Here is a 27,947-nt window from a genome sequence, read left to right as displayed (position 1 = left end):
GGGGCGAGAGGGCCGAGGCACCGGAGGGCGAGCGCCGCCGAGCGCACGCTCAGAGCAGACAGCCCGCAGGAGGCAGGAGATGATGGTCTACAACCCGGGGAGCTGGCAGCCAGAGCGGGGGGAAAGGTAGTCTCGGAGGGGAGACAGAGCCACAGGACGTGGAGATCCTGGAGGTGACAGCAAGGAGAGGACGCCGCGGCAGCGGCAGCGGCAGCGGCAGCGGCGAGGGGCGGCTTCTGCGCGGACGCCGGGCGGTCGGGGGAGAGGAGAGCAGGGCAACGCGGCGGCGCTGCAGGAGGGCCCGGCCGGGGCGGGGGGGCCATGTCTCGAGAGCGGCCCCCCCGCACCGACATCCCCCGCAACCTGAGCTTCATAGCCGCGCTGACAGAGCGTGCCTACTACCGCAGCCAGCGGCCCAGCCTCGAGGAGGAGCCGGAGGTGGAGCCCGGCGAGGGCGGGACGCGCCTTGGGGCCCGATCCCGCGCTCACGCCCCGAGTCGGGGTCGCCGGGCTCTTTCTGCTCCCGCCGGAGGCGGCGGCGTCCGGGCGCCCCGCAGCCGCAGCCCCGACACCCGCAAGAGAGTGCGTTTCGCCGACGCGCTTGGGCTGGAGCTGGCCGCGGTGCGCCGCTTCCGCCCCGGAGAGCTGCCCCGGGTGCCTCGCCACGTGCAAGCGCAGCTGCAAAGGGACGCCCTCCGCCACTTCGCGCCGTGCAGGCCTCGCGCCCGCGGCCTCCAGGTAGGCGGGCGGCGGCGGCACGCCCCTTTCCCGGGACCTCCCCGACCCGGCCGCCGTGGGCGTGTGGGAGAGGATTTATGGAGGGACACCCTCGTCCACTCCCAACCCGAGGCTTGTGGCTCTTTCCTTTTGGGGCCACGCTCTCCGCGGGGCTCCACTCCCGACCCGGATTGGGCCGGTGCCTCGCCTGACCCCGCCCCCGTCTCTCCTTCCTCCCCCCTCCCCCAGGAGGCGCGCGCCGCCCTGGAGCCGGCCAGTGAGCCCGGCTTCGCCGCCCGCTTGCAGGCGCAGCGCATCTGCCTGGAACGCGCCGAGGCGGGCCCGTTGGGCGTGGCCGGGAGCGCGCGCGTGCTGGACCTGGCCTACGAGAAGCGCGTGAGCGTGCGCTGGAGCGCCGACGGCTGGCGGAGCCAACGCGAAGCGCCCGCCGCCTACGCCGGCCCGGCCCCGCCCCCGCCGCGCGCCGACCGCTTTGCCTTCCGCCTGCCCGCGCCGCCCATCGGGGGCGCCCTGCTTTTCGCCTTGCGCTACCGCGTGACCGGCCACGAGTTCTGGGACAACAACGGCGGCCGCGACTATGCGCTACGTGGGCCCGAGCACCCCGGGAGCGGCGGAGCCCCGGAGCCCCAGGGCTGGATCCACTTTATCTGAGCCACCTGCGGCCGACGGCGGGCAAACCAAAGGCACCCAGGGGCTGGGGGAGCCCGAAGATTTGGCGGGGAGGAATGAGAGAAACCGAGATTGGCTGGGAGCTGTCCGAGAGAGTCCACTGGGGAGGGAGAAATCAAAGGGGTGTGGGCAGTGGGCGGAAACCAGCAAGGTCGGGGACATGGGGATGGGAAGACAGGAGCTGGATGTGATAGGAACCCAAGGCATTAGAGGGATTAGGAACAAAGCGAAAGATTGATGTGATGTCCTATACCGTGAGCTAGTACTGGGAGAAAGGGAGTGGATTCGTCAGGCCTAGGCAGTGAAGGTTAGCCACCTCCTTGGGATCGAGTAGGAGCCCACCTGACCAAAGTCATTTGGATTGCTCATTCCTCTTCTAACCCGCCAATTGCCACCTCAGGTCCCGCAGTCCTGCCCATCCTAGCTTTAAACTCAGCCATAATTGCCTTGCTTAAGTCCCAGGAACTTGGCCATTGCTCCTCAGTCCCAGGCGTTATGACACGATTCCTTGGTTATCCCTGACGTTCCCGGGCTTAATTGACCCCTGCCTGGCCTGGGGAGTGATGGCACACGGCAATCAGAGCTCCTTCGCCCTCCTCCAGGCAGCCCTGGGGATTAAAATGAAGGCGAAACCAACTCCAGGCCTGACCTTGTAGCCAAATAATGCCGTGCCTGAAGAGTTGGTACACTCAGGGACTTCCAGAAAAATGCCAGCCTTATACCTTCCTAGGGTGCCTTTTAATGACCTCTAAGCACTTTATGCACTGTATTTGTCATGGAATAGTGAATCACAAGAATCCCTCTCATGATTCTGCCTCAGAAAGACTCACTGACTAGCCGTATTACTTTGGGCAAAGTTAACTTTACCTTTGTGGGCGCCAGTTTTCATCTTGGAAAATTAGATCTTGGCGAGGTGATCTCACAGTCTATTCTTGCTTTGATATTTTATGATCTATGAGTGGCAGAGTGTAGATTAGAAGCCCCAATCTCCAACCTAAACAGTTGGAGTGCTACAGTTCAGAACACACAGCACTTTCAGCATTTGGGTAGGGCTGAGGATGAATATTTGACACAAATATTCAGAGCCCAGGAAGCATCTCATAACCAGACTTCAGCCTGATGGTATTCCAGGGCTTCTTCCAAACTGCAGTTCATCCTCTGCCCCGTGGTTTTTGCTCTTGACCCCCACAGACTTCCAGTCTAGGTCCTTTGAGACAGTTTTGGGCAGCTGCATCTCTGTTGGGGAAAATAATGTTTGGGAGCCCCAGAGATGAAACCCTGTGAGGCTCTCTTTAGGATAAAGGATTATGGATATGAGAAATGGAAAACATTTCAAATCAAGAATCAAAGCCAATTAAGTGGCACCAGAAGATGGCAGTCTGTTCCATACCCTGAGCAAGTAAAGTGGGAAAGCTGGACTCTTCTATCACAGTCATGCCTTAGGTCTCCCCTCCTGGCTAACCTCTGCTAGTAGTTTTTCCTTTCCTTTCTTGCCCTATTCCTAAGCTTTTTCCTTTCCTTGTCCCTCTCTCTCATCACTTTAATTTTCCTTTTAGCATACAGGGTATTCACCTTCGTTTTCTCTTTTCCATTTGCCTCCATCTTCGTCCTTGTTGATCTCTGCTATTCCTTCTCCCTCCAGAAGGGGTGGAGAACCTTCTTCCTTTCTCCAAGACCATGGTTGATCCACCTTCCTTCCTCAGGCTCCTTCTTGACAGTCGTCTAGAAGGGAGAAGAGGGAAAAGAAGCAGTTCCTGATGCAGATGAACAGCTGCTCCCAGGTAACCAGTTCCCCACACCCTTTTCTATCTGTTACTACTTTCTTAAAAATTTCTGAATCCCCCTCTTCCTTATTACCAAGTCAGAGAGTGCATGCACATGGGCCCATACATGCATTCAGAACAGAGTATGGGGCTTGTTACCATGCCCCTCCTATCCAAAGCCTTAGTCTTTTGAAGGAAGATGGCCAAAAAAAGAGGAATCTTGAGTCACTCCTCAAAGAAATGCCGGTTTAAACATCATCCTTACCTGATGAAGAAAACAAAAAATTTCATGCATCTTGTGGATCATCTTCAGGTCAAAGTTCCAGCAGAGTGAAGAAAGAAATTCCTGGAAGCCACCAAACAATGTGCTTTTTAGTCATCGATGAAGAGCCCAAGGGAGGATGATGGAGAAGGAAGAGCCTGGGTTGAGGCTCAGTGTATAATAATCTCTTGCCTAATGTGTATGCATTATTGTCATGTTGTATTAACAATCATAATAGCTCACCTTTACTTAGCAACTAAAATCTGGTGTCTTGCATGCATTATAATCCTCAGAGCAACTCTAACAGTTGAGAAATATTATCCCTGTTTCAGAGATGAGAAAACAGGTCAGAAAAGCTAAGTAATTTGTTCCAAGCTCACGTCTCTGGTAAATGGCATAGTTAGGATCTCCAGTGTTTCTATGCATAGCCATGTTACTGTATTTTTTACTTTAAACAAAACTGAAAACTTTGCCATATATAATCTTTTATTGGGAAAAGAACACAATTTCCAATTGCTCTGCCTTCCCATCCTCCCAGTCTTCCAAACTGGCTCAGAGAAGGCATAGTACTGAGGGTCCCAAGCTCCATGCAGGAGCTTGCTGCTCTCTCCTGTACCAGTGTCCTGGCTCTCCAGAATCAGCAAGGTACCACACTGCCTGCCTGCTAGAGAACTTGGGAACCCATTTGAACTCCAGCTTTTCTGTACATTGATTGGGATTCTCTCCTGGCTGTAACCAACCCACACTTGTTGGTGTGACACCCTTTTCCACTCCCCGGACTAGTCTGGAACTGACCAGTCCCTAAAGTTTCCACTAAAAGGTATCCCTGACTTGGACAACTGCCAAATGGTCTGTGCTTGGGCCCTTTCTGCAAGCCTGGGTATTATTTTTTTTAATATTTTATTTATTTATTCACGAGAAACACACAGAGGCAGAGGCACAGGCAGAGGGAGAAGCAGGCTCCACGCAGGGAGCCCGATGTGGGACTCGATCCCAGGACCCCAGGGTCACGACCTGCGCCAAAGGCAAGTGCTAAACCGCTGAGCCACCCAGGTGCCCAAGCCTGGGTATTATTGAGTGGAAATGTAAACTGGTTGGAGACAAGGAACCAAGGATAATCCATTTTTCCCTGAGCTCTCTCTGTAGGAAGTACCATGGCTCACCCACCCCCCATTCTCAGCTTTAGAGAGCCAACACCTGAATCTTCTAGTTCTTCCCAAATAGAGCTGCCCCAGGGCCTGGGGGTAAGCTGGTGGTCTAATCTGGAATGGGAAATACTAGAAGTTTGAAGCAATCTTTAGAGATGTGTTACATATTAGGCATTGGGATGAGTCCTTTCCCCTAAAGGCTGGTGACTATATGAACAGGAACAATTTAACATATAATACGTCAGCTGTGGACGAGACAGCACTGTAAGAGAAAACATTACCCTGGTTAGGGGCTTGAACCCTTGAAGCAACACAGCTGGAACATTGCCCATTTCTCTCATCTAGACCTCAGATGTTTCCCTACACCAACCTGTCTTAACACCTACGAGCCTTCTTCTTGTACCTTGTTTCTCTTTATGAATGCAGCTCATTATTTCTCTTCATAGTAAGTCCTAACCCCTGAACTTTTCAGTCTAACACCCGCCTTCCCTTCTAACACCTGTGTTTCTCTGGAGCAACTCTGGATCCCTGCAATCTGCAAGTCATATAATCAGAGACCTGGAAAAGCTTATCTTTAGAGATCACTGGGGTCCCTGCTTCAGTACAGATGAGAACACAGGTCCGGAGATGGAGTGACTTCAGCAAGGTCAGAGAATTTGTTAGTGCAGCTGGAGATGGGGCTTAACCCCAGCCTTCCTGACCATATCCCACTCCCAGGCTAGAAAACAGGCTGCTGCACAATCAGACCTGGGGTTTTTCATGGCAAGGATAATATCACAAATGTTTCATTTTCTGCTGCTAGTTTCCACTCCCTTTTCTATACCGGCATAAAAAGAAACAAAAGGCACTTGTAGTTTTCTCTGTTCTCCCAAGCCTTGGCACTTTGGGTGATATTGCTAAGGAACAGTGAAGTTGCTAAAAAAAAAAAAAAAAAGACTGAATAACTCACCCATTGACTAGCTAACCTGGAGAGGAATTGCATGTTTGCTATGTGAATCCCCCCAAACCACAGTTCTCATCAGGCCGTCCCAGAGTGTCCTCATCCCCTTCACAGCGCAGCCCTGTTCTCTGGGCCCCAATCCCACTAGCGCTGAGCCTCACTTCAGCTTCCTCATGCAACTGCCCTCCCTTCTGGTTAAGAGGCCTCATGTTTGAAATAAAGGTAAAATATGAAAGTATATTATAAGATACTGAGATAAATTGATTTTTTCGGGGGGGGGGGGTGGCAAGAGACCCAGCGGCAAGATTCCTCTTCCCTATTTCCCATTTCTTGGTCATCTCATTTCCTAAAAGCCCTGTCCATTGGTGTCCTATTGCTACACAAAAGTTGGATGGGCAGAAGATACAGAGGAGCTGGGCAGCACTGGTATAAGACACCCCAATAGAATCCCACCATTTGGGTAGTGGCAGGAAAGTTATCAGGGGGCCCAGCTCTAGTTCCCTAGCACCCAGCACCAATTCCTGGTACAGTTAAAGGATAAAATCCCCGAGTTTCCCCTTGTGTCGGGGGACCATCTAAGTTACATTCTTCTTAAGCACTGAAGGGCAGAGCAAAGCCCTTTTCTCTATCAAGGGCAACCCTAAAGTAAAGCACAAGAAATATGAAGAGGAAAAGCAAAGACCTCTGTCTAATCCAGAGTGGAACAATAAATATTAAAGTGAGGCATCCTTGAAAAAGATCAGGTTCTAACATAATTTTGACTTCCACATCACCTGAACAATGAGAGAATTCAGTTACCCACAAATGAGACAATGTTTCTAATAGGAAAGCCCTAACCTGAGAATAATCAGATTCTCCTAATTTCATCATAATGGCCAAGTTGTGATGTCACTACAGAGCACCCACACTTACGTTGTGAAGCTAGATATGCTGAAGGGTAGAGTCAGCATGAGGAGCAGACACCCAAAGAGAGGTAAGTGGGGGGCTTCCCAGGGTTTTTCTCTGTGGCTTATTGCCTAAAGTCCCTCCGTGGCCCTAATGTCTTTCCTGGCTTCTCACAGTTTAGTGCTACGTCTGTCTGAAATTCTTCCACAAATTCCTTCACTGCAGCTTTAGCTATCCCAAATCTTTTAATAGTTGCAGTTCTGATTGGTCAGCCCTCAGCTTTTGGATTTCTTAGGAGACCGGGCACAAAATGGTGGAGCATGTTTCCCCTAAGTGAGGCAGAAACTCCCCATATCCATTTGGGTTGTCCCAGGGGTAGATGCTAGTTTTGGGGTGCCTGAAGCACAATTTTTGGGGCTTTTTAAAAAACTTATTCATGAGACACAGAGGCTGAGACATAGGCAGAGGGAGAAACAGGCTCCCCATGGGGAGTCCAATGCAGGACTCTATCCCAGGACACCGAGATCACACCCTGAGCCAAAGGCAGATGCTCAACCACTGAGCCACCCAGATGCCCCTTTTTGGAGACTTTTAAAAGAAAAACACATTAGTCACAAAAGTGAAAATAGTTTAGAATGAGAAAAGATAAAAATTTTAAAGAGCTGACAAATACAATATCATAAAATCAAGAAAAATAAAATTTTAAAACCTACTTGACAAGCATTTTTTTTTTTTTTTACAATTTTATTTCTGAGTGCATGCTCTTGATAGCTTCTATGATGAGAATGTTTTCTCTAAGGAGTATAGAAAAGTCTTCTACATGACACTTTTTTTTATTCTTAGTGATTTAGAAAATTTTCACCTTCACACTTTATAAGTGATAAGAATATCACAATTTTGGGCAGCCCTGGTGGCGCAGCGGTTTAGCGCCGCCTGCAGCCCAGGGCGTGATCCTGGAGACCCTGGATCGAGACCCTGGATCGAGTCCCACGTCAGGCTCTCTGTATGATGCCTGCTTCTCCCTCTGTCTGCTTCTGATGTCTGCTTCTCCCTCTGCCTCTCTCTCTCTCTGTATCTATGAATAAATAAATAAAATCTTAAAAAAAAATTAAAAAAAATCACAATTTTTTTCAGATTTTTATCAAACTTGAAAAAAACACTATCAAATTTCCTTGATGTATGTGATATAAAATTTCAGAGCATTTCAAATTTGTAATGACTAATATGCTCTGGATCGTTGACATTCGTATTAATGTAGATGTATTAGTCAGCTAGAGCTGCCATACAAAAATACAACAGACTGGGTGGCTTTAGCCAGAAATTCCCTTACAATTGTAGAGGGTAGAAGTCTGAGGTCAAGGTATCCACAGGGTTGACTTCATTCTGAGGTTCCTCTCCTTGGCTTATAGATACCCATCTCCCTATGTGTTCCCATGGTCGTTCCTATGTTCGTGTCTGTGTCCAAATTTCCTATTCTAAAGATACCAGTCATATTGGATTAGGACTCACCCTGAAGACCTCAGTTTAACTTAACTACCTCTTTATAGACCTTGTTTCCAAATACAGTTATATTCCAAGGTATCGAGACTTAGTACTTCACAGTAAGAATATGGAGTGTGTGTGTGTGTGTGTGGGGGGGTGGACAACACAGTTCAGCCCCTAACACTATGCTTACTATTAAACTATTTACAGAAGTAACTGCAAACCACAGTGATAGACCTACTCAACCCAAAGCAAATGTATCCCCAACTTAATTTCCTTAACCAATCCCAAAATGCCTATGGCCCCTCCACTGCCACTTGACAAAAGAAGTATAATGGAGGGGAAGTCAGAAAGGAAAGAGACATCAATCTTAGTCAATTGCAGTTGAAATATTTTTTTCAAGTTTTACAAAAAACTATGACCATGTTAACATGTTCTTGGGGCTCCTTCAGTGCTTTGGAAGAGGTCTGTGCAAGAGATGGCCCTGAAACTTCAGCTTCTTTAGCTATAGGGTAAATGTGCCTCTTGGTTAATCCTGCTAATATCTAAGTCATGCAAAGGAAGAGAGAACTTCCACCAATATGGGGGATTAACATCTCTATATTGAGGATGGCATGATGAGTCCCCATTCTTCAGCACTAGTCCCTGGAAGAGCTGGGAAGGTTCGTTATCTTGCTAAAGGTGGGGCCCTCCCATCTCGGATAGCCTGGATCTCTTCCTCTCTTCCAATCCCCATACAGTCTACTCCATCTTCTAAAGTTTTAGAGTGAAATCCACATAAGAGGGAGTCTTCAGCACACACTCTAGAATAGGGGCAGGTGGATTTCTTCTATCCTTGGATTTTTCCTCTCCTAAACCTGTCCAGTTCTGCTCCCTGTTCTGGAGTCTCAGGAGTGAGTGTCTTTTTTTTTTTTTTTAATTTATTTAAAGATTTTATTTATTTATTCCTGAGAGACACACATAGAGAGAGGCAGAGACATAGGCAGAGAGAGAAGCAGGCTCCATGCAGGGAGCCTGATGTGGACCCGATCCCAGGACTCCAGGATCACACCCTGAGCCAAAGGCAGGGGCTCAACTGCTGAGCCACCTAGGTGTCCCAGGAGTGAGTGTCTTAATGAGCAGAGTTGTCCACCTTTCAGATTTCCAAGCCTATGATCAGTGTTGCCAGAGAGCCAAACTGAATCCTCTAGGGGCAGGCACTAAGTTCCCACAGACATTGCCTGCCTGGCTTTCCAGCTTGATAAGCATGAGTTCTTCCCGGTCAACCGGGAAGTTATTTTTTATTTGTCTTGTTATTTGTTTGGATTATGAGAGAACAACATCTCCACTCAAAACTGAGGCTGCTGCTGCCTAAAATGTTTCACTTTTCCCTTCATCATGTAACAAACCACTGGGGCATGGGGATAGTCATGATTTAGGACAAAGTCTGCATACCACCAGTCCAGGCTTAAACCCTGAGGAATCAGAAGTTTCTAACTTTAAAGCTGAGTATATATGTTGTGCCCAAGATTGTGAATCCAAGAAACCACCAAGGAGCCGACACCGATGCAAGCACATGAGGGTTTATTAGGAAGCTCAAGCCTGGGTCCAAGTACACCCGACACAGCAGAGCAGGGGCTTGGACCCCGAAGTGGGTTCCAGCTGGGTTTTTATGGGCTGGTCTAGATGACTTCCAGAAGGGGTGGAGGAATTTCTCCATTCCAATATGGGGGAAAGGGTGGGGGAGTTTCTTAAGCTCTGTTTTCATTCCGATATGGGACTTTCTGTCAAGGGCATTCTGTCAAGGGCGTTCTGCGGTTTTTCCTGTAACTGAAGTAGGGTAAAGTTCAGCTCTTGTTCACAGGGGCCTGAGATGGCTGCCGAAGCTAAGATGACTGTACTTGTGCTAACGCTAAACTTGAGGTGCAATGGCCTTAATTTTCTCGGCCTCCACATATATATCTTTCCCTTGTTTATGATGTTTTTGCTGGATACACAGTTGTAAGATTGTGGGCCTGGCTCTTAAAAGGCTGAAATTTTTACTGAATGTAATGGGGCTAGGAGGTGTGCAGGGAGAAATACAGGGATAATACCATAAATAAAATAGGGCTCAGTGCTTAAGCTTATTTCTGATGTCTGACAACTATGACAGCATTCTAGACCTTAAATTGGAGGAACAAAGAATCCATAATGGGGGTTGATTTTGGAGGGAGTATACGGGGAGAGGTGGTGTCTGGAATACAGAGCGACGTCTGAAATTGTTTTATAAATTACTGTAGTTATGTAAACTATTAAGTGACCGAAATGGGCAAGAAGAGGCTTTTTTGAGGACCAGCATGAGAACAAAAGAATCACTTCAGAAAGGGCTGTTCCCAAGTTTAGTCTGAAGACTAAGAATCCAAAATATAAAAACTTTCAGCCCACAACTTAAGAGTGTGTGGCGACTTTGGCGAAACATCCACTTTACTGCCATCCCTTTCTTGACAGCAAAAACTAAGGTTCCTAAGTACAAGTGGGAGTTCCAGGTCCTCCTCACTGGGACGGAGAGGGGGCCTAGGGGTCTGGTGGGTCCCAAACAGGTGCTCCTTCCGGCACTAGTCTTTGGGAACACTCGTCCGCTGTTCCGAGGGTGCCGGGCTCCTGGGACCCTCGTCTTCCAGGCGGCGGGACATCTGATCCGCCCGGAGAGCAAGTTCCCGTTCGCTGTAGGCGCTGCGTTTCACAGTGACGCTGCTGCCGGCTGGGCAGGCGCGGATCGGCTCCACTTGTGCGCACGGCTGGCAAGGAGGTGCTGAAAAAGTCTCCCTTCAGGAGGAAGGAACGGGGAGTAGTCGCAAGGGAGTCCTGGACAATCCAACGAAGTGCGGCGGGGTCCTGGGGGACGCCTCCGGGAGGACCAGCGCTCAGCCTGCTCCGAAGGTCCGGCGCGTAAAGGTCGGGGGCGAGGGAGGGGGTATCAGTCGCAGCACCCTGGCCCCGGGGGACATCTTCCCTGCCCCAAGCAGCCAATCGCCACCCAGCGGAGGCCCACGCAGCCAATAACCGACTTCAGCCGAGATTCACGCAGCCAATGGCCGCCCGGTGCACCGCGCCGGTGCCCGCCCGCCGCCTCCGCCAATCGGGACTCGGGCCACCTTGGCGCCGCCCCCGCGGCCCGCCCCACCCGGCCGCCCCGCCTCCAACTCGCTCGAGCAGGGTTGGGCTAGACGGGCGCGCTCTCGGGGACAGGGGGGGCAGTCCCGGTCCCGGCCCTCCGCGCGGGTGGGCTTGGAGCAGGCCGCACCGGGCGGGAACCCCAGTCCCACCCCGGAGGCCCCCTGCCCTTTCTCCCCCTTTCCCCCCGGCCCATGGTGCGAGGCTGGGAGCCGCCGCCCGGGCCGGACCGCGGTGAGTGATCCCCAGCCCCTTCGACTTCCCCTCCCAGCCCCTGTGTGATCTCCGACCTCCGGAGCCCCATCCCCAGGCTCGGGGGGGAGGAGAATTCTAGGCTCGAAGTCGCCCGGTTCTCTCTCCTTTCTCCTCTGGACTTTTCGGTTCCCTGTTGTAACTGGGGGAGGGTGAGTGGGTGTGTAGGGAGGAGAGGGCTGGGTTGGGACGCCCTCCGCGAGGGGAGGATTGAAATTCGTCTGCTCCCTGGGGCTCGTCGCCCCAAGTGCAGCAACTTTTTGTTCTCTGACCCAGTTTGGAGCCTTGTAGACTGCCTGCGAAATGGAGGATAGGAGAAATGTTTCCTTCCCAGGCCTCTCCTCCCCCCACGACTACCTTCTGGCGACCTCAGCACACGTACAGAAATCTGGCCTTACTTCTGGGGAGCAGTGGTCTTTGGGAATGAAAGGTTTGGGAGAAACTGCCCTTTCTGACCCCCTACCCAGCCGTACTCCAAACAAACCGGGAAAGTGAGACCCCGAATCCTCAGAGGTTCCTGGTTTTGCGTCCTAATCTGAGACTTCTAAACTGAAAGAAGACTCAAGCCGAGACGTGTTTGGTAATGTGGGCCCAGATCAGATCTTTTACATATGAACCTCCTCACCATACATTTGAAGCTCTTTTATATTATAGGATTAGAACAGGTAAATGGCAATGATCGAAAAAACAAAAAACAAAAAAAGCCAGTTAGACTTGGGAATTTTTTTAATGATTCATACGTATCTTTAATCGTTGTCATTAAAAGTATGTTCATTTCACCAATCTTTTGGGGTAGTGTCCAGGCGTTTTCTTTGTGTAAGTCTGATGATTGGAGTTCCCAATTGCCTTCTAGTATAAACTACACAAGCAAATCTCAAATCTGCTGGCACCCTGAGAACCTTTTAAAGTACTGATGCCTGGGCCCCAGTCCAGACTAAGTCAAAATAAGGAGGGTTCCCTGGTTTACGTTTCCCAGGTAATTCTGATGTGTCACCACCTCTCATCTATGATTTCTAGGTTTGGGGTTATTTTTAATGCAGTGAAAATTTGAACACTTTTGAAGCAATCTGAATGCAGAAAACTTTTGAGATTTTTAAGTCCCCTGCCCTTCCAGTCTTTTATAGTTGCCTACTACTCCCAACTCAACAATTGTACACTCCTTTGTATTGTCTTTCCAAAACATTTGCCTTTGTTTTCATAGAAACAACTTTTAGTGCACTAATTTTTCAAAGGTTTTTGTGCTATTTAATGACATTATTATATGAATAAAAAAATATGGGCATAAACAGGTTGGGAATCACACACAACTGGTCCAAGCACACAGGGCAGCTGAAGAAAGATGGTTTTGGCACACTAGAGAATAGGCCACCAGCCTCTAGTATGCAGTTCACTGTAAGGTGTTGGTCATATAATCCAGTGGGTCAGTTAAGCCAGGCTCCTGGTCCAATTGAACACCTCTCCCTTCCACTCTCTCCAATTAATATCACCAATACCCAGTACCTTCTAGATTCTCTTGAGTCTTCCATCCACTCTTTCGATTCATTCACATCAAGCTGTATTTCCTCTTTAAGCAGTTACCATAGAAAACTGCTTTTCTAAAACATACCATAAAAAAACTGCTTTTTTTTTTTTTTATTAAGTTGGGAGGACATAATTCAGAGGTTCTTAACTGGGGCTTCTGAGATTATATATATAATGTGTGAGTTTGGATGTTTATGGGGGGGGGGGTAGTCATAACTTTCTGAGGGAGAGTCCATACCTTTATCTGATTCTCAAAGAGGTTCATGATCCAAAAAGTTGAGAAGCAGCACATAAGTTGAATACCACTAAAAATTCTCTAAGGTCCTTAAAACTATCACCAAAACACATTTCAGGGAGTATTTCAATTCTTTGAATAAAGATAGAGGGTAACTTTGCAGGATCATTAGTTTTTCATTTGAACTGTCTTCTGCTTTAACCATAAGTTTAGGCTCAAGCCTAAAGTTGTGAACACCTCTTTTCCTAGACTTGTATGGACACCTAGACTGGAAGTTTAAGGTAGCCCATTCTTTTCTGCTGCCTGTCCATGGGTATGGAAAGCCCAAAGGGAAAGAAGGGTGTTGTTATTCTCTCTATATATGTTTTTCTCATATTTTTTTATTAGCTGCTTGATGTAGCAGTAGGGCATATCCAGCATATTTAATAAGGGTACAAATTTAGTAATTATTCAGAATTGATAATCCCACCATCACTATCATCTCTGCCCATAGGAGTCCTTATTTCCCCAGTTTTGATTCCCTTCTTTTTCTTCCCCTTCCAGCTGGAGGCGCAAGAACACAAGACACCATAGTGTCTTCACTGTGGTTTTGACTACTGTGAGGTCTACCCTCCTCATTATAGTTCTCATGAGCCACACTCTGGTTGTAGTTTCTTCCTATGTCAAAGGCAGATTCTTCCAGGGAGGTACCAGGTAGCTATACAGCTGTGCCTTGATTTAAGTCACCATTCTATATCAGGAAATCTTCCGCAATTTGTTTTGTGTAATTAGAAAACTGGATGCATACAGTACACCAAATTTGGTATTTGCATTACTGTATATTATACTGAAACATCAAACTGATACCATGGGAATCTGGAGGATAACACACCACATGAACGAAAGCAAAATGCTTCCTTGTAAGGCTTATAGCTGTGCCTGCCTTATTTCCTGTCCGGCAGTCTTCATCCTTACACTGGACTGCTTTATTCCTTATGGTACAGTTTTCTCTTATCTAAAGTGTAATTGTGTCCTTAAAAAAAAGGACACAAATAAGGTTAAGTAGATGTCAAATGTTGCAGTCATAAAGTATTCTCCACCTTAGGTTTGGTGGTGGTCTTAACGGGCCACAGTGTCTAAATGGTGGCTTAGCACCTGGCTGTGCAAACAATTGCTCACAGGCCACTCAGCTGTGTCTGGGATAAACCTGGAGACTAAAAGTAGAGCTACTACTACATTGGCAATTCATCTGGCAATCAAAAAGGATTTATGTCCAAATTATGGATTCAATTCTAAAGCTGTGATTTTCATCCTTTTTTTTGTTTTAACAGCATAATCCATTCTGGAATTATTTCCAACTCCCAAAATATAAAAAGCATAAAATCATGGATATCCTGGTTTCCTCCACTGCTCATTAGAATTAGGACCCTGCAAAAACAGATTGAAAACCATGATTTTAAAGAATGTAGCCTTTGTTTCACTTCCCTCCTTGTCTAGGAGGAGCATTCCCTTATATCAGAATCACCCTGTGAGGCTGAAGTAATGAGAAAAGCTGTGCTTTATTGAGCCTTTACTTTGTCCTAGGCATCATGTCAACTGCATTTTTTCTTTTGGCCATAAACTTGTGAGGAAGGTGCTGTTTTGACTGCCTTTCTTTTCTAATAGGAAACTAAGGCTTAGTGAGGTTAAATAATTTGTCCAAGGACTGGCAGGACTCTAGGAAGAGTTAGAGCTGCAACTGATCTCAACTCTGCCTCACCCCAGACCTCCACCCCAACAGCTGCTTTAGGTCTTGCTTACACATGACACCTAGCATATAGTAGGTACTTGGTAAAAATATGTAACTTTACCAGACAGCACTGTGTGCATTTTTTACACATGAAGAAACTAAAGCTCATTTAAATTCAGGAACTTACCCAAGATCACATAGCTGGTAAGTGGCAGAGATGGGATTCAAACTGCAGGTTGGCCTTACTCAAGAATCATATTTCTACCTACTGTGCCATGCTGCCTCCATTTACCCTCTTAAGGTTCTCTTTGAGCTGTATAGACTTTAGGATCGGATTTGCCTTTGGTTCATTAGATCCACTTGTTAAAAGGAAACCATGACACATTAAAATGCTTCCAACTTTTTCTAATCGTCACATAAAGTCCCTTGATAACCACACTGTACTATAACTTCCTGGACTTGAGATTTTCTGTTCATCATATAGCATTTACATAGGAATCCTATCCCATCCTTAACCTACCAAAAGTAAATATTTATAAACTCAGATGGGATTCCTCTAGAATTAAGGGTGACAGATGTGTCAGGGAGTTACTAGTGCCCAGACAGGGAGCTGAGTGAAAATTTGGTCAACAGACCTTTCTGGGAAATAACCTGAGGAGGTATTTCAGGAATGATGCAGAGTCAAGGGCTCTCCCTGCAGCCTCCATACCCACAGTCCTGGGAGCAGTGGTGCTGCTGGGGAGCTTGCAGGACCTGGCTGCAATTCATAGTGAATTTGCCCACCTGGCCCTGAGAAGAAAGCTGGGCTGCAAAGATAAGAGCGGCAGGCCTTCCACCCTGTGTGGAGGGGCTGTTACATTCTGAGGGAGCTCTCCAGGCTCCCCGGAGAGAGACTGAGCTGTTGGAAGAGACAAAGGCTGGGGGGAGGAGCTAACCTTTGTTCCAAGGATGACTTGGTGGAAACAGTTCCCTCTCTCTACCCCCACAGGACCCCAAAACCAGGAGGAGTAAGCGCCATTTATTCTAGATATCTGACTGCTTATCCTACAGAGAGAAAAAGCTTAGAGGGGTTTGGGTTTAGGGCTTACTTAAGGCACCATCATTCCCCTCCCCAAAGGACTCCACCACCCAGAAAGGAAGAGGAAAGGGGCTGGGGGCTGGGCAGAGGAACAGTGCTGTCCTTTCTAGATATTCCTCTTGTATTCCTCATTCGTCTTCACATTTTAGAGGTAATCATAAATTGTCAGGAGCTAAAGCATTTGCATCAGTTCTGAGATTACTGCACCCCATGGTTTTTGTGGTTGAGTTTTCATTTTGTGACTCTTGTGAACTTTGAGGGTGAAGTGAGTTTGAATTAGAAAAATAAAGGCAATATAAGGATGAATTTTCCTCCTTAACCTCTAAAGACAGAGTTTTGTCCTGGTGACAATATACACCAGTCGTGTCACTTGGGGTTAAATTAACTTCTATGGGACTTTGGTTTTTTCCATACATATGACAGGAATTATAACAGGCTCATAAAGTTAGGAAAATTAAATGAGAAATTATTAAAGCACTGTAAAGGCAATTCAACACGGTACACATAGACGATTGAATTGGAGTCCAACATTTTGTTTGGCAGAAATTGAACAATGGGCTGAAAGAGGAGCCCCAGTGATTGAGCTGTTTCTCTTCTTATTACAGCTATCTCTGAAGGGCACAAATCAGAAAACACCATGCCTCCTAATAAAGAGGCCAGCAGTCTTAATAGCTCCCCGGCGGGGCTCATCTGCCTCCCTCCAATCTCCGAGGAGCTACAGCTTGTGTGGACCCAAGCAGCCCAGACCAGTGAGCTGGATGGCAATGAACACTTGCTACAAACCTTCAGCTACTTTCCCTATCCCAGTCTAGCAGACATTGCCCTTCTCTGCTTACGCTATGGGCTGCAGATGGAGAAAGTCAAGACTTGGTTCATGGCCCAGCGCCTCCGCTGTGGCATTAGCTGGTCATCTGAAGAAATAGAAGAGACTCGAGCCCGAGTGGTCTACCATCGGGACCAGCTCCATTTCAAATCCCTTCTGTCTTTTACTCATCATGCAGGGCGGCCCCCAGAGGAGGTGCCTTCTTCAATGCCACCTCCAGAACAAATGGGTCTTGGAATAGTGCCCCTGACTCTTAGTGAGCCCACTCAGATGAAAGGATTGAAGGTAGAGCCTGAGGAGTCCTCAGAGCTGCTGAGTCAGCAGAAGGCAAAGGAACCCCTGATTGCACCTGGCAGTGGGGCATTCCCCCACCAATCAGATTTTTGGCAGAATCTTCAAAGCAGTGGCCTCTCTAAGGGGCAGTCAGGCAGGGGTCCCAACCAGTCACATGGGCTAGATTCTGCTTCCTGGAACCACTCCACAGCTGTCCACCAGCCATGTGCTCGGGAAAAGCCCCCCCCAATCTCACTACTTACTAGTAGTTGTAAGCAGGAGTCAGTATCTAATATGACTCCTTCTTCTTCCTCTACCTCTTCTTCCACTTTCCCGGTACTGGCTAATGGAGCTACTGCCACCTCTAAACCCCTCCAGTCACTGGGCTGTATCTCACAGCCACTGTCACCCAATGAACAGGCACTGCCCCCACATCTGGAGCCAGCCTGGCCTCAGGGGCTAAGACATAACTCAGTACCAGGTAGGGTTGGCCCTGCAGAGTACCTTTCCCCAGATATGCAACGCCAGCGAAAGACCAAACGCAAAACCAAAGAGCAGCTGGCTATCCTCAAATCCTTTTTTTTACAGTGCCAGTGGGCACGGCGTGAGGATTACCATAAATTAGAACAGATCACTGGTTTACCTCGGCCTGAGATTATTCAGTGGTTTGGTGACACACGCTATGCCTTGAAGCATGGGCAACTAAAATGGTTTCGGGACAATGCAGTACCTGGTGTCCCTAGTTTCCAGGACCCAGCAATTCCCACACCCCCACCTTCAACCCGATCCTTGAATGAATGGGCTGAGACACCACCTCTGCCAAACCCCCCACCCCCACCGGATATACGACCCTTGGAGAGGTATTGGGCAGCCCACCAACAGCTACGGGAAAGTGATATCCCTCAACTGAGTCAGGCATCAAGGCTTAGCACCCAGCAGGTACTGGATTGGTTTGACTCTCGATTACCTGAGCCAGCTGAGGTGGTGGTTTGTCTAGATGAAGAGGAGGAAGAGGAGGAGGAAGAACTGCCAGAAGATGATGAGGATGAAGAGGAGGAGGAGGAGGAAGATGACGATGACGATGATGATGTGATCATACAGGACTGAGTCGAGGGGACTAGGGGAGGGAAGGTCTGTTACTAAAAGATGAACCAACTTAGTAACTGTTTAAAGAAACCACATTTTTTAAATTACCTTGTGGCAAAGAACTGAAAAGCTTTGTGTTCTTGAGGTTGGGGGATTGGGAATGTAGTGAGGGTGGACCAGGGACGATGACCATAGGACCCAAAGAGAAAGGTGGGGATTGGATGGGCAGAAATCAGGGTTCTAGTCTCAATGAAGACAGTGCTAAGGATCTGGTCCATGAGCTGGGAAAAGACTTTTGGTCTCTTCAAGTCTGCTGTTCTTTTCCCTTAGTGTACTATGGAGAGGCCAGACCTTGGCCCCACATCTATAGGAGGATTGGAAAGGAGGAGTAAAGAATTTTGATTCAGTTGATGATTACAGTGCATCCCCCAATCCCACCATTTTCCCTAGAATGTAAGGCTGCTTCGCACCTCTTCTCTCTGAGCACAAGTCCATGCCATAATATAGCTATGAGTCTTAGTATGTCCCAGTCTCATCACAAGTATTTCCTTAACGCACACCAACTTGACTGTATCTTTTACCTTCCTCGTTACTGAGTTGCACAGGTAGCAGAAAGTTTTCATTTTTGATACTGGGACCATCTTGCCTTGTACTTCTTAAATCTTTTTCCAAAATCCCCATTCTGTTCACTATTTGTCTCAGGGTAAATCTTCCCCATGGAGCTTGTGAAAAGTTTAATAATTGGGTGGAGAGTAATTTAGATTGGATATTTATTGGATGTGGGAATTAGGGGGAATGTCCTTTTAAAAAGTAGAATTAGGTTATGGAGAGATAGAGAAGAGGGATAGTTTCTACTGTTCAGAAGGTGGGTGCAGGTAGGTTCCAGGTTTGGTTTTACAAACCTGAGACTCCCTCCTGCCTAGCTTGACAGAGACTAATTTTTCATCTTTTTGGTGTTGGTTCAATTTGTGTCTGTAATTGAGACTTTTCCCTCTCTTTATAGGATCTGTCTTGGGGACAGAGGGACCCTGGTCTTTAACTGACTTGATTATTGATATCAACGGGTAACCATCTAGAAATAAAAGTGGAAGCCCCAAATTGCTAGAATAATAATAAAAAGGCCAAAAATAAAATTATTTCTCTCTCCTCCACTTTGCCACTTCCATGGTTTAGAGATTAATGGAGCCAAATCCATTAACATTCTGATTTAGTATACTCCTTTTTTTTTTTTTTTTTGTAAAGCAGCAGGATATACTGAGGTAGATTAAAAAAAACAAAAACTTGGAGTGCCTGGATGACTCAGTCGGTTAGGTGTCCGATTCTTGGTTCCCGCTCAGGTTATGATCTCATGGGTTGTGAGATCAGGCTCCATACTCAGTAGGGCCTCTCCATGAGGATTCTCTCCTTCTCTCCCTTCCCTGCTCACATGCACACATGTGCTTGCTCTCTAAAATAAATACACCTTTAAAAAAATTTAAAAACAAAAACTTTAAAAGGCAGCACATTAGTATCTATCACTGGGCGGATCTGTTGCCTGTACCTGTATAGCACAGGCTCTTGCCCAGAAGAGGTGTCTAGAAGTGCCCTTAAAAAAATTCAGAGCTCCAGAAAGAATAGGCAATCCTGGTTCAGCTTCAAGGTCATCCCCAGGACCTAATTTATTGCTGAGAGATGTTTGCTATCTTTATTCTTTTTCGATATTTTTGCTTATGGTCTGCCTGCAGGTGGCCGACCTATTTAATTCTGTTTCTATTTAGTATCTAAAGAATACATGTTTCATCTCAGTGGTGGTGGTCTTTGCCCATTCCACCATTCTAGAGCTTGTGATATAATACCAATAGAGCTGCAATAACAATAAAAGGACATCTTTATTTTATCTATATACTTTAGTAAGCTGAAAGTCTGGGTCTCCAACTGTAATCCAACAGAAAGGAAAATCAACATAGTTAACTAGGCATAGACAAAACTACATGCAAACAGAAGAGGTATAATAAATTAGGACAAGGAACAGAGCTGTTGCTTATTAACACTGGCAATGGAAGAATATATTCAAAGCTAAAAGAATGAAATCTAGAAATGAACCAGACTTAATGAGTATATTACCTTCCATCCTTACTGATGCCAAGAATTGTTTTTACAACTTTTAAGTTGTAGGAAACGAAAGAGTTACATGAGTGTGGGAGAGATCTAAACCCTCCTGAAGTACTAGCCTTATATAATGCCTGACCATTTTTCCAGGAGGTAACACAGGGTGTATATGGTAAAGATCAGGAGAGGTAAGGATACACAATGAAATGAGGAAACATTTTCCAAGGCTATCACACTTAATGGGTATTGGATGTTATAGGCCTTCCTTAAGCAATATGAAGAGATCAGACCTTGAAGATGATCTATCTGGAAGTAGTCCATGCTTCTCTTGACCTGGCTAACCCCATCTGTCTCTGTTCATAGAGAGTCTGCAGCAGAAGGCAGGAAGGCAGATATGGGCGATTTATAACAAGGTAATTAAGGCCCTCTCAAACCATTACGTGAAATTTATCAAGACAGCAAACCACTGCTGTTATTTCTCTATAGTTTTCTCTTACTGTGTGATAACTAACTTTTCCAAACTAAGGCTTGATACATCTAGTATGACAAAGGCTTTGTTGCTAATTATGAAACTCTCTAGAACATTTTAGTGGCTTATGGTAATAATAGGGCAGACTATTTTAAAAACTATTTTGGAAGACCTAGAATATCTGACTACTATGCTCAGAGACGATTACCAGGGAGGCAGGATTCTTATGCCTCTGGGGAGGTGGCACTTCCTTTAATAGCTTCTTTTTGATTTTACTATTGAAATTTTCAAAAAATACAAAATTAGAGTGGTATAATGAACTGATGAGTACCCATCACCCAACTTCAACAAATAACTATGGCCATTTTTTTTTCCATTTCTACTTTCTCTCTGTCCCATGTCCACTAGATTATATTAAAGCAAAATCTAGAAAGTCGTTTAACTTCCTATCTCTAAAAATTTTAGTGTGTATCTCCAAAAGATAGACTATTTTAAAATAGGTTTAAAAACCTTAACCACAATAGCATTATGCCTACCAAAAAAAAAAAACAAAAACAAAAAAACAAACAAACACCCAAACAAAACTATTAACAATTCTTTAATATCAAGTGTCCAATAGGTACTCAGTTTTCAATTTTCTCATAAATGTTTTTGTTTTTTTGTCCTCGTTTTTGTTTTTTTACACTTTGTTTCAATCAGAATCTAATTAGGGGCCATATATTTGTAGATGGTTTATATGTCTCAGGTATTTTTTCATCTGTAGGTTAATCCCTCCATTTGTGAGAATCTCAGGGATGCTATTTCCCCAGTGTTGCCTCTTAGGGCTTAGACCCTAATTTCTTACCAATGAAAGTAAAGGGCACTTGGAATATGAGAGCAAAATACTACCTCCCATAGTATGTCCTTGGGGTCACCAGGAGGTTGGCACGGAAAAAGGGCCTAAATATCCTCAAAACTTGAGCCATAAAAGTTAAAAGGCAAGATTGGCCTTTTCATGTTGAGCTCCTTATAAACCTCTCTTCTCGTTCATGCCCTTTTCCTCTGTTGCCTACATCATATCATAGTCCCATAAATGTATAAAGCATTATCCTAACCATCTCTAGACAAGTGCACATGGTTTTTCCTTGTTCAAGCAGTATCTCTACCCAAAAGATATATTCCATTGAAATACTTTTTGGTGGAACTTTTGGGAATGTTAGTTGTGTCTACACACTTAGTTCACGCTGGCCAAGACCTCTCACTTTAAAGCCATTCACTACCATTGTGACCTAATTTTTAAACCCCTAACCAGGAAGTTAATCTGATAGTAGGATAGAATCTTTAAAATTGAGACCATCCTGGAAAATTGTGAATACATGATTACCACATTTGAAACCCATGTCATTCTCCACTGGTTACATTCTACCACCTTAACAGGAAACCAATAAGGTATTTCATGTGCGGGCCTAACCGCATTTTCATATGCAGGCAAGTTAGACTAGCTAGGGCTCACCTGTTGGACTGGTAGCTGGAAACCAGGAAGACTCTCTAGTGGGGTTCTGCTTTCCCTCTGACCTGGAGGATAAAATTGGCATGGTGAAAGATAACTTCCTTGGACAATTCTTTGGCAGTGTTACTTATGGGTCAGGGTAAATAGGTAGGTCTTAATCTGTAGAACACTACTCAGAAGGGAAAAGACTTAGCTAAGCAATTTAAGAGGCACATTATAAAGACCATTCTTTTCCTAACTTCTTTTTACCTTGAAAATCTTCATTTTAGTATATATGTCAATGGTTGAAGCTCCATTCCTTTGGGAATGTTAACATACCTGAATTGTTGGGGGTGAGGACTCTTGTGTGGCCTGAATCACTACCATTTATGGATGGTCTGAAAGAAAAAATCCCCTGTCCAGAAGAGGCAGGTGAAGGCCTAAGGAGGGGAAAGAGAAGCATTAGCAGAGAAAAGGAAGGTAAAGGTAAAGAGCATGTGTAAAGGGAGAGCCTATTTATTTAGATACAACAGGAAAAAATACCCTGCTTGCGATTAGAAATAATTTGGACATAAAGACATGATGATATTCAATACTCTCTTGTTTACAAGGTAGATTTAGAAACTTCAGTGTTATGTATAAGCCAGCAGAGAAGTAGCCCCAGGGCTGCTGGCAGAGTGTCAGTGTGAACAGATTCCAAGTGAAAGGAAGCATAATTACTTACCTATAAGATAGGCTATGAGTAGAAGATGGTGAAGGGGTTTCTGGAAAACATAAAAATGAGCCTGTGAAATAACCCATGAACTGGAAAAGAGATTCATTCAGGTATACTTGGGACCAGGACAAAGAAATGGGACCCAAGATTTTCAGTATATATATTAGGGGCTAAGAGCAAGTGAAAAAGCTCACAAATCACCTAGCAGTGTCTCCTAAAGGTGCTTTTCTCTCCGTTTCATGAATCTGTGGGCCAAGATCCATTACTGCCTTGATGTGCTCTAATGTATCTGTGCCTTGGTTCCCCCTCTAAGATGGGGATTACCAGAAAGAATGGCTAAAGACAAAGGTTCATTACATTGGTTTAGAATGACCGCAAAAATGGTGGCATAAAGACCGCCAGAAGTTCTCTCTGTAAAAGGAATGAGAAAATTGACAAAAATTGTCAGAATCAACTTTTTCAGAGCTCTGTAAAGTAAAGGGCAATAAGCAATCTGGGGAATGCTTATTCCAGAAAAATAGTCAAATAAGGTTAAGAACAGTGAACTTTGTGGCATTTTAACTTGCCCTATTCCCATTTCTCCTCTAGCTCTGTGGTAGCCTTGAAAACCAACATTTTGGTAGTCTTCGTGGGGGTTGGAACTCTTTCAAAGCCCATTCCCAGAGACTAATCATTTGACCTGTCCAGTGGTTCACTGGAAGACTCCACTTACTTGCAAGGCTGCTTTTATTTGACCTGACCTGGAGCACAAACTCATCAGGATTTGGAGCTTAGAGCTCACCACGTGTGAAAAACCTTTTCCCCAGGAGTGTTTGTTGTAAATAATTAGAAGCACTTGTTTGGGCTGCCTGAGGATGTGAATATCAAGTGGGGCAAAAAAAAAAAGGCTAACAGCACAGATGAATGAGTTGCTGGTGTGGACTCTGAAAACATGACATTCCTGGGATCTAGACCATATGCATATACATATGCAGGACTGTATGCATGCTCAGAAAAGACCTGAAAAGGCCCCAGTCTCTTACCTTGAGGTCATACAAGCAGGATGAAGGCTAAGCACAGTTGTCAATTGCCTGGTTGAGTGGTGAAAGTGAACCCCAACGTACACACAGAATCCCTCAGTAAAGACAGAGACTCACTGGTTCCAGGTGTTTAAGGGAATCTGTCCAATCATTAGCTAACCACTAATCTAACTGAATAGAGACTTTGGTGGCCCCACATGACACAGTACAGATTTTACAGAATTATTTTTAAAAAGTCACTAAACAACAATAAACAGCAAGAACAAAAAACTCTGGCAAGGAGGGAAGAATCTGAGTCCTAGAATTGCCATGTTGTGTTACTTTAAATGTCCAATTTCCAACAAAAAATGAGGTATACAAAGAAGCAACAGTTTCAATAGAAACTGTCCTTGAGGAAGCCCAGACATTGGACAAAGCCCAGCCTAGACTTTGTCTAGACAAAGACTTTAAATCAGGTATTTTATTTTTTTTATTTTTTATTTTTTTAGGTATTTTATTTTTTTAAAAAATATTTTATTTATTAGAGAGAGACAGAGATAGCAAAGAGAGCACGAGCAGGGAGGAAAAGGAAAAGCAGGCTCCGAGCCTGAGGCAGAGCTCGATTCCAAGACCCCAAGATCCTGACCTAAGCCAAAGGCAGACACTTAACTGACTGGGCCATCCAGGCACCCTAAATCATGTATTTAAATATGCTCAAATATCTTTGGAAACTATGTCTAAAGCACTAAAAGTAAGTATGAATATGGTATCTCAACAAATAGAGAATACTAATACAGAAAAATATATTTAAAAGAACCAAATTATAATAACAAAATGAAAACTTCACTAGAGGAGCTCATCAGCACAAACAGAGGAAAAAATCAGCAAATTTGAAGTCCACTAAAACTATCCAATGTGAGGAAAAGAAAAAATGAAGAAAAATGAACAGAGCCTCAGAGACTATGCTGGAACACCATCAAGTATATCAACAAATACATAAAGGGATTTCTAGAAGAAAAGAGAGGAACAAGGGCAGAAAGAATATTTGAAGAAATAATGGCTGATCATTTCCTGAATTAGGTTAAAAAAAAAAAAATGAATCTACACATCCAAGAAGCTCAACTAACTCCAAACAGGATAAACTTAAAGATATCCACACCTAGTCTACGGCCATACCACCCTGAACGCGCCCGATCTCGTCTAAAGATATCCACACCTAGACATATCATAAACTATTGAAAGCCAAAAAACAAAACAAAACAAAACAAAACCCTCAAAAGAAGTCACGTATCACATGCAAGGCATTCTGAGTAAAATTAGCACTGATTTCTTCTTAGAAACCAGGGAGGCAAGAATACAGGGGTATAACATTCAGAATGCTAGAAGACTATCAACCAAAAATTAAATCTAGCAAAACTATCCTTCAAAGATGAAGGAGAAATTAAAACATTCCCAGATGAACAAAAACTAAGAGAATTCATCACTATCAAACCTGCCTTATAGGAAACATTAAAGAGTCCTTCAGGCTTAACTGAAAGGACATTGGACAGTAACTCAGATCTACATGAAGAAATAATAAAGAGGTAAAGGTAATTACATAGGTAAACATAAAGTGTAAGTGGATTTTGTTTGTAACTCTTTTCTCCTATATGATTTATTTATTTACTTTTTAAAAATATTTTATTTATTTATTCATGAGAGACACAGAGAGAGGCAGAGACATAGGCAGAGGGAGAAGCAGGCTCCCTCTGGGGAGCCTGATGTGGGACTCAATCCCAGGACCCATGATCATGACCTGAGTCAAAGGCAAATGCTCAATCACTTAGCCACCCAGGTGCCCCTATTTATTCCCTTTTTTAAAAAATATTTTATTTATTTACTTGAGAGAGAGAGAGAAAGCACATAGAGGGAGAAGGAGAGGTGGACCCCTCCTGAGCAGGGAGCCTGATGTGGAGCTTGATTCCCAGACTCTGGGATTATGACCTGAGCCGAAGGCAGACGCTTTACTAACTGAGCCACCCAGGTGCCCCTCTCCTATCTGATCTAAATGACAACTGTATAAAACTGTAATTCTGTGTTATGAGTACACAATTTATAAAGATATCATTTATGTGGTAACAGCACAATGAAGTGAAAAGAATGATACTATATAGAAGTGTACTTTTTGTATGCTGTTGAAATTGTTTAGCATTAATCTGTACTATATTGCTATTATGATGTTAATTTAATCATGATGTTTATTTTCAGAAAATAACTCAAAAATAGTAAATGGTACAAGGGAACTAAAATGGTACACTAGAAAATATTTAACACAAAAGAAGGGATAATGGAGGAAGTAAGGAACAAAACAGACATAAGACATATAGAAAACAACTAGCAAATGTCAGAAATCTTTCCTTAACAATTATTACATTAAATATAAATGTACTAAACTCTCTAATTAAAGGCAGAAACTGGCAGAATGAAGAACAAAAAGATCCAACTATACACTATCTACAAAAGACTCACTTTAGGGATCCCTGGGTGGCGCAGCGGTTTGGCGCCTGCCTTTGGCCCAGGGCGCGATCCTGGAGACCCAGGATCGAATCCCATGTTGGGCTCCCGGTGCATGGAGCCTGCTTCTCCCTCTGCCTATGTCTCTGCCTCTGTGTGTGTGTGTGTGTGTGTGTGTGTGTGTGTGTGTGACTATCATAAATAAATAAAAATTAAAAAAAAAAAAGACTCACTTTAAATTCAAAGACACTTATAGGTTGAAAGTAAAAAAAAAAAAAAAGGAAAAAATATTCCATGTAAACAAGTAAACAAAAGAGAGTGGACTAATGTCAGACAAATGCACTTTAAGACAAAATCATTACTAGAGACAAAGGTCAAAATGATAAAATGGTCAAGCCATCAAGAGGATATTACACTTATATATGCACCTAATAACAAAGTCCTAAAATACATGAAGCAAAACTAACAGAATTGAAGAGAAATGGAGGGAAACTATTGGACTTCAATACCCTACTTTCAATAATGAATGGAACAACTAGGCAGAAGATCAGCAATGGAATAGAAGATTTGAACAACATTATACACCAACTAAATCTAACAGACTTCTTTAGAACAGTCCAAACAACAACAGCAGAACACAGTTTCTTAAGTGTACATGGAGCATTCCCCAGGATAAACCATCTGTTAGGCCATACATTTCAAAGTATCTAAATTATACAAAGTATTTTATCCAACTGCAATGAAATGAAATAAAAAATAACAGGAGGAAATTGGGGAAAATTCAATATATTTTGATATTAAACAACACTGGTTCAAAGAAAAAAAATCATAAAAGACATTAGAAAATACCTTGAACAAATGAAAACAAAGCTAGAAAATACTTAACCAGGGATCCCTGGGTGGCTCAGTGGTTTGGCGCTGGCCTTTGGCCCAGGGCGTGATCTTGGAGTCCCGGGATAGAGTCCCACATCAGGTTCCCTGCATGGAGCCTCTTTCTCCCTCTGCCTGTGTCTCTGCACCCCCACCCCCCGTGTGTGTTTGTCTTTCATGAATAAATAAAATCTAAAAAGAAAATACTTAACCTCATAGGACACAATGAAAGAAGCACTTAGAGTGAAATTTATAACTGAAAAGGTCTACATCAAAAACGCAGATCTCAGGCGGCCCCAGTGGTGCAGCGGTTTAGCACCGCCTGCAGCCCAGGGTGTGATCCTGGGGACCCTGGATCAAGTCCTGCTTAGGGCTCCCTGCATGGAGCCTGCTTCTCCCTCTCCCTCTGCCTGTGCCTCTGCCCCCGTCTCTGTGTCTCTATGAATAAATAAATAAAATCTTTAAAAAAAATGCAGATCTCTAATCAATAATCCAACCTTTTGTCTTAAGAAACTAAAACTAAACCCAAAAGAAGCAGAAGGAAATAAATGAAAGGTAGAGCAGAAATAAATGAAATAGAGAACAGGGTAGCCGGGGTGGCTCAGCGGTTTAGCGCCACCTTCAGCCCAGGGTGTGGTCCTGGAGACCGCGGATCAAGTCCCACGTCAGGCTCCCTGCATAGAGCCTGTTTCTCCCTCTGCCTGTGTCTGTGCCTCTCTCTGTGTCTCTCACGAATAAATTAATTAAATCTTAAAAAAAAAAAAAAAAAGAAATAGAGAACAACAACAACAAACAGAGAAAATCAACAAAACCAAAAGCAGGTTCTTTTAAATGTTCAACTAGATTGGCTA

General features: G+C 44.9%; 3 protein-coding genes across 13 annotated transcripts in view; 2 read left to right on the top strand and 1 right to left on the bottom strand.

Annotated features, from left to right (window-relative positions):
• PPP1R3E (protein phosphatase 1 regulatory subunit 3E) lies at positions 1 to 5,758 on the top strand. 5 transcript variants are annotated; one of them, XR_005363050.1, is made up of 4 exons: positions 1 to 738; positions 967 to 1,421; positions 3,111 to 3,188; positions 3,484 to 5,758. XR_005363050.1 is itself a non-coding variant. In XM_038544215.1 (3 exons), the coding sequence occupies exons 1-2, from the start codon at positions 322 to 324 to the stop codon at positions 1,387 to 1,389; spliced, it is 840 nt and encodes a 279-aa protein (XP_038400143.1). In that variant the 5' UTR covers positions 1 to 321; the 3' UTR covers positions 1,390 to 1,421; positions 3,111 to 5,758. The 5 variants fall into 5 exon arrangements, 1 of the variants encoding a protein (XP_038400143.1); XR_005363051.1 differs by having other exon boundaries at positions 3,356 to 5,758; XR_005363049.1 differs by having other exon boundaries at positions 3,053 to 3,188.
• Positions 5,759 to 5,956: 198 nt separating this feature from the next.
• Positions 5,957 to 19,131, top strand: HOMEZ (homeobox and leucine zipper encoding). Of its 4 annotated transcripts, none has more exons than XM_038544207.1 (2): positions 5,957 to 6,493; positions 16,419 to 19,131. In XM_038544207.1, exons 1-2 carry the CDS (start codon positions 6,406 to 6,408, stop codon positions 18,014 to 18,016), a joined length of 1,686 nt encoding a protein of 561 aa, XP_038400135.1. In that variant the 5' UTR covers positions 5,957 to 6,405; the 3' UTR covers positions 18,017 to 19,131. The 4 variants fall into 4 exon arrangements, with proteins under 4 accessions (XP_038400135.1, XP_038400138.1, XP_038400136.1 ...); XM_038544210.1 differs by lacking the exon at positions 5,957 to 6,493 and adding an exon at positions 10,596 to 10,785; XM_038544208.1 differs by lacking the exon at positions 5,957 to 6,493 and adding an exon at positions 11,063 to 11,253.
• Positions 12,819 to 27,947, bottom strand: part of RNF212B (ring finger protein 212B) — a 42,288-nt gene continuing 27,159 nt past the window's right edge. For 3 of the 4 annotated variants that reach the window (XM_038544213.1, XM_038544212.1, XM_038544211.1), the window contains exons 12-15: positions 22,745 to 22,784; positions 22,360 to 22,460; positions 22,045 to 22,106; positions 19,823 to 20,451 (exon numbers count right to left, since the gene is read on the bottom strand). In XM_038544213.1, the coding sequence (XP_038400141.1) occupies positions 20,386 to 20,451; positions 22,045 to 22,106; positions 22,360 to 22,460; positions 22,745 to 22,784 (269 nt within the window). In that variant the 3' untranslated portion in view covers positions 19,823 to 20,385. Of the gene's footprint in view, positions 14,435 to 19,822; positions 20,452 to 22,044; positions 22,107 to 22,359; positions 22,461 to 22,744; positions 22,785 to 27,947 lie in introns of those variants that run through there. The other variant, XM_038544214.1, reaches the window with a different exon arrangement.

Source organism: Canis lupus, chromosome 8, assembly GCF_011100685.1.
Source record: "Canis lupus familiaris isolate Mischka breed German Shepherd chromosome 8, alternate assembly UU_Cfam_GSD_1.0, whole genome shotgun sequence".
NCBI classification, from domain to species: Eukaryota; Metazoa; Chordata; class Mammalia; order Carnivora; family Canidae; genus Canis; species Canis lupus.
This window is presented reverse-complemented; position numbering and strand designations above follow the sequence as displayed.

Bases quoted from the DNA above. Each gene is read 5' to 3' on its own strand.
- PPP1R3E (XM_038544215.1), top strand. From the start codon at position 322: ATGTCTCGAGAGCGGCCCCCCCGCACCGACATCCCCCGCAACCTGAGC. The intron at 739-966 runs GTAGGCGGGCGG...CCCCTCCCCCAG, and splicing joins CTCGCGCCCGCGGCCTCCAG to GAGGCGCGCGCCGCCCTGGA.
- HOMEZ (XM_038544207.1), top strand. From the start codon at position 6,406: ATGTCACTACAGAGCACCCACACTTACGTTGTGAAGCTAGATATGCTG. The intron at 6,494-16,418 runs GTAAGTGGGGGG...TTCTTATTACAG, and splicing joins GAGCAGACACCCAAAGAGAG to CTATCTCTGAAGGGCACAAA.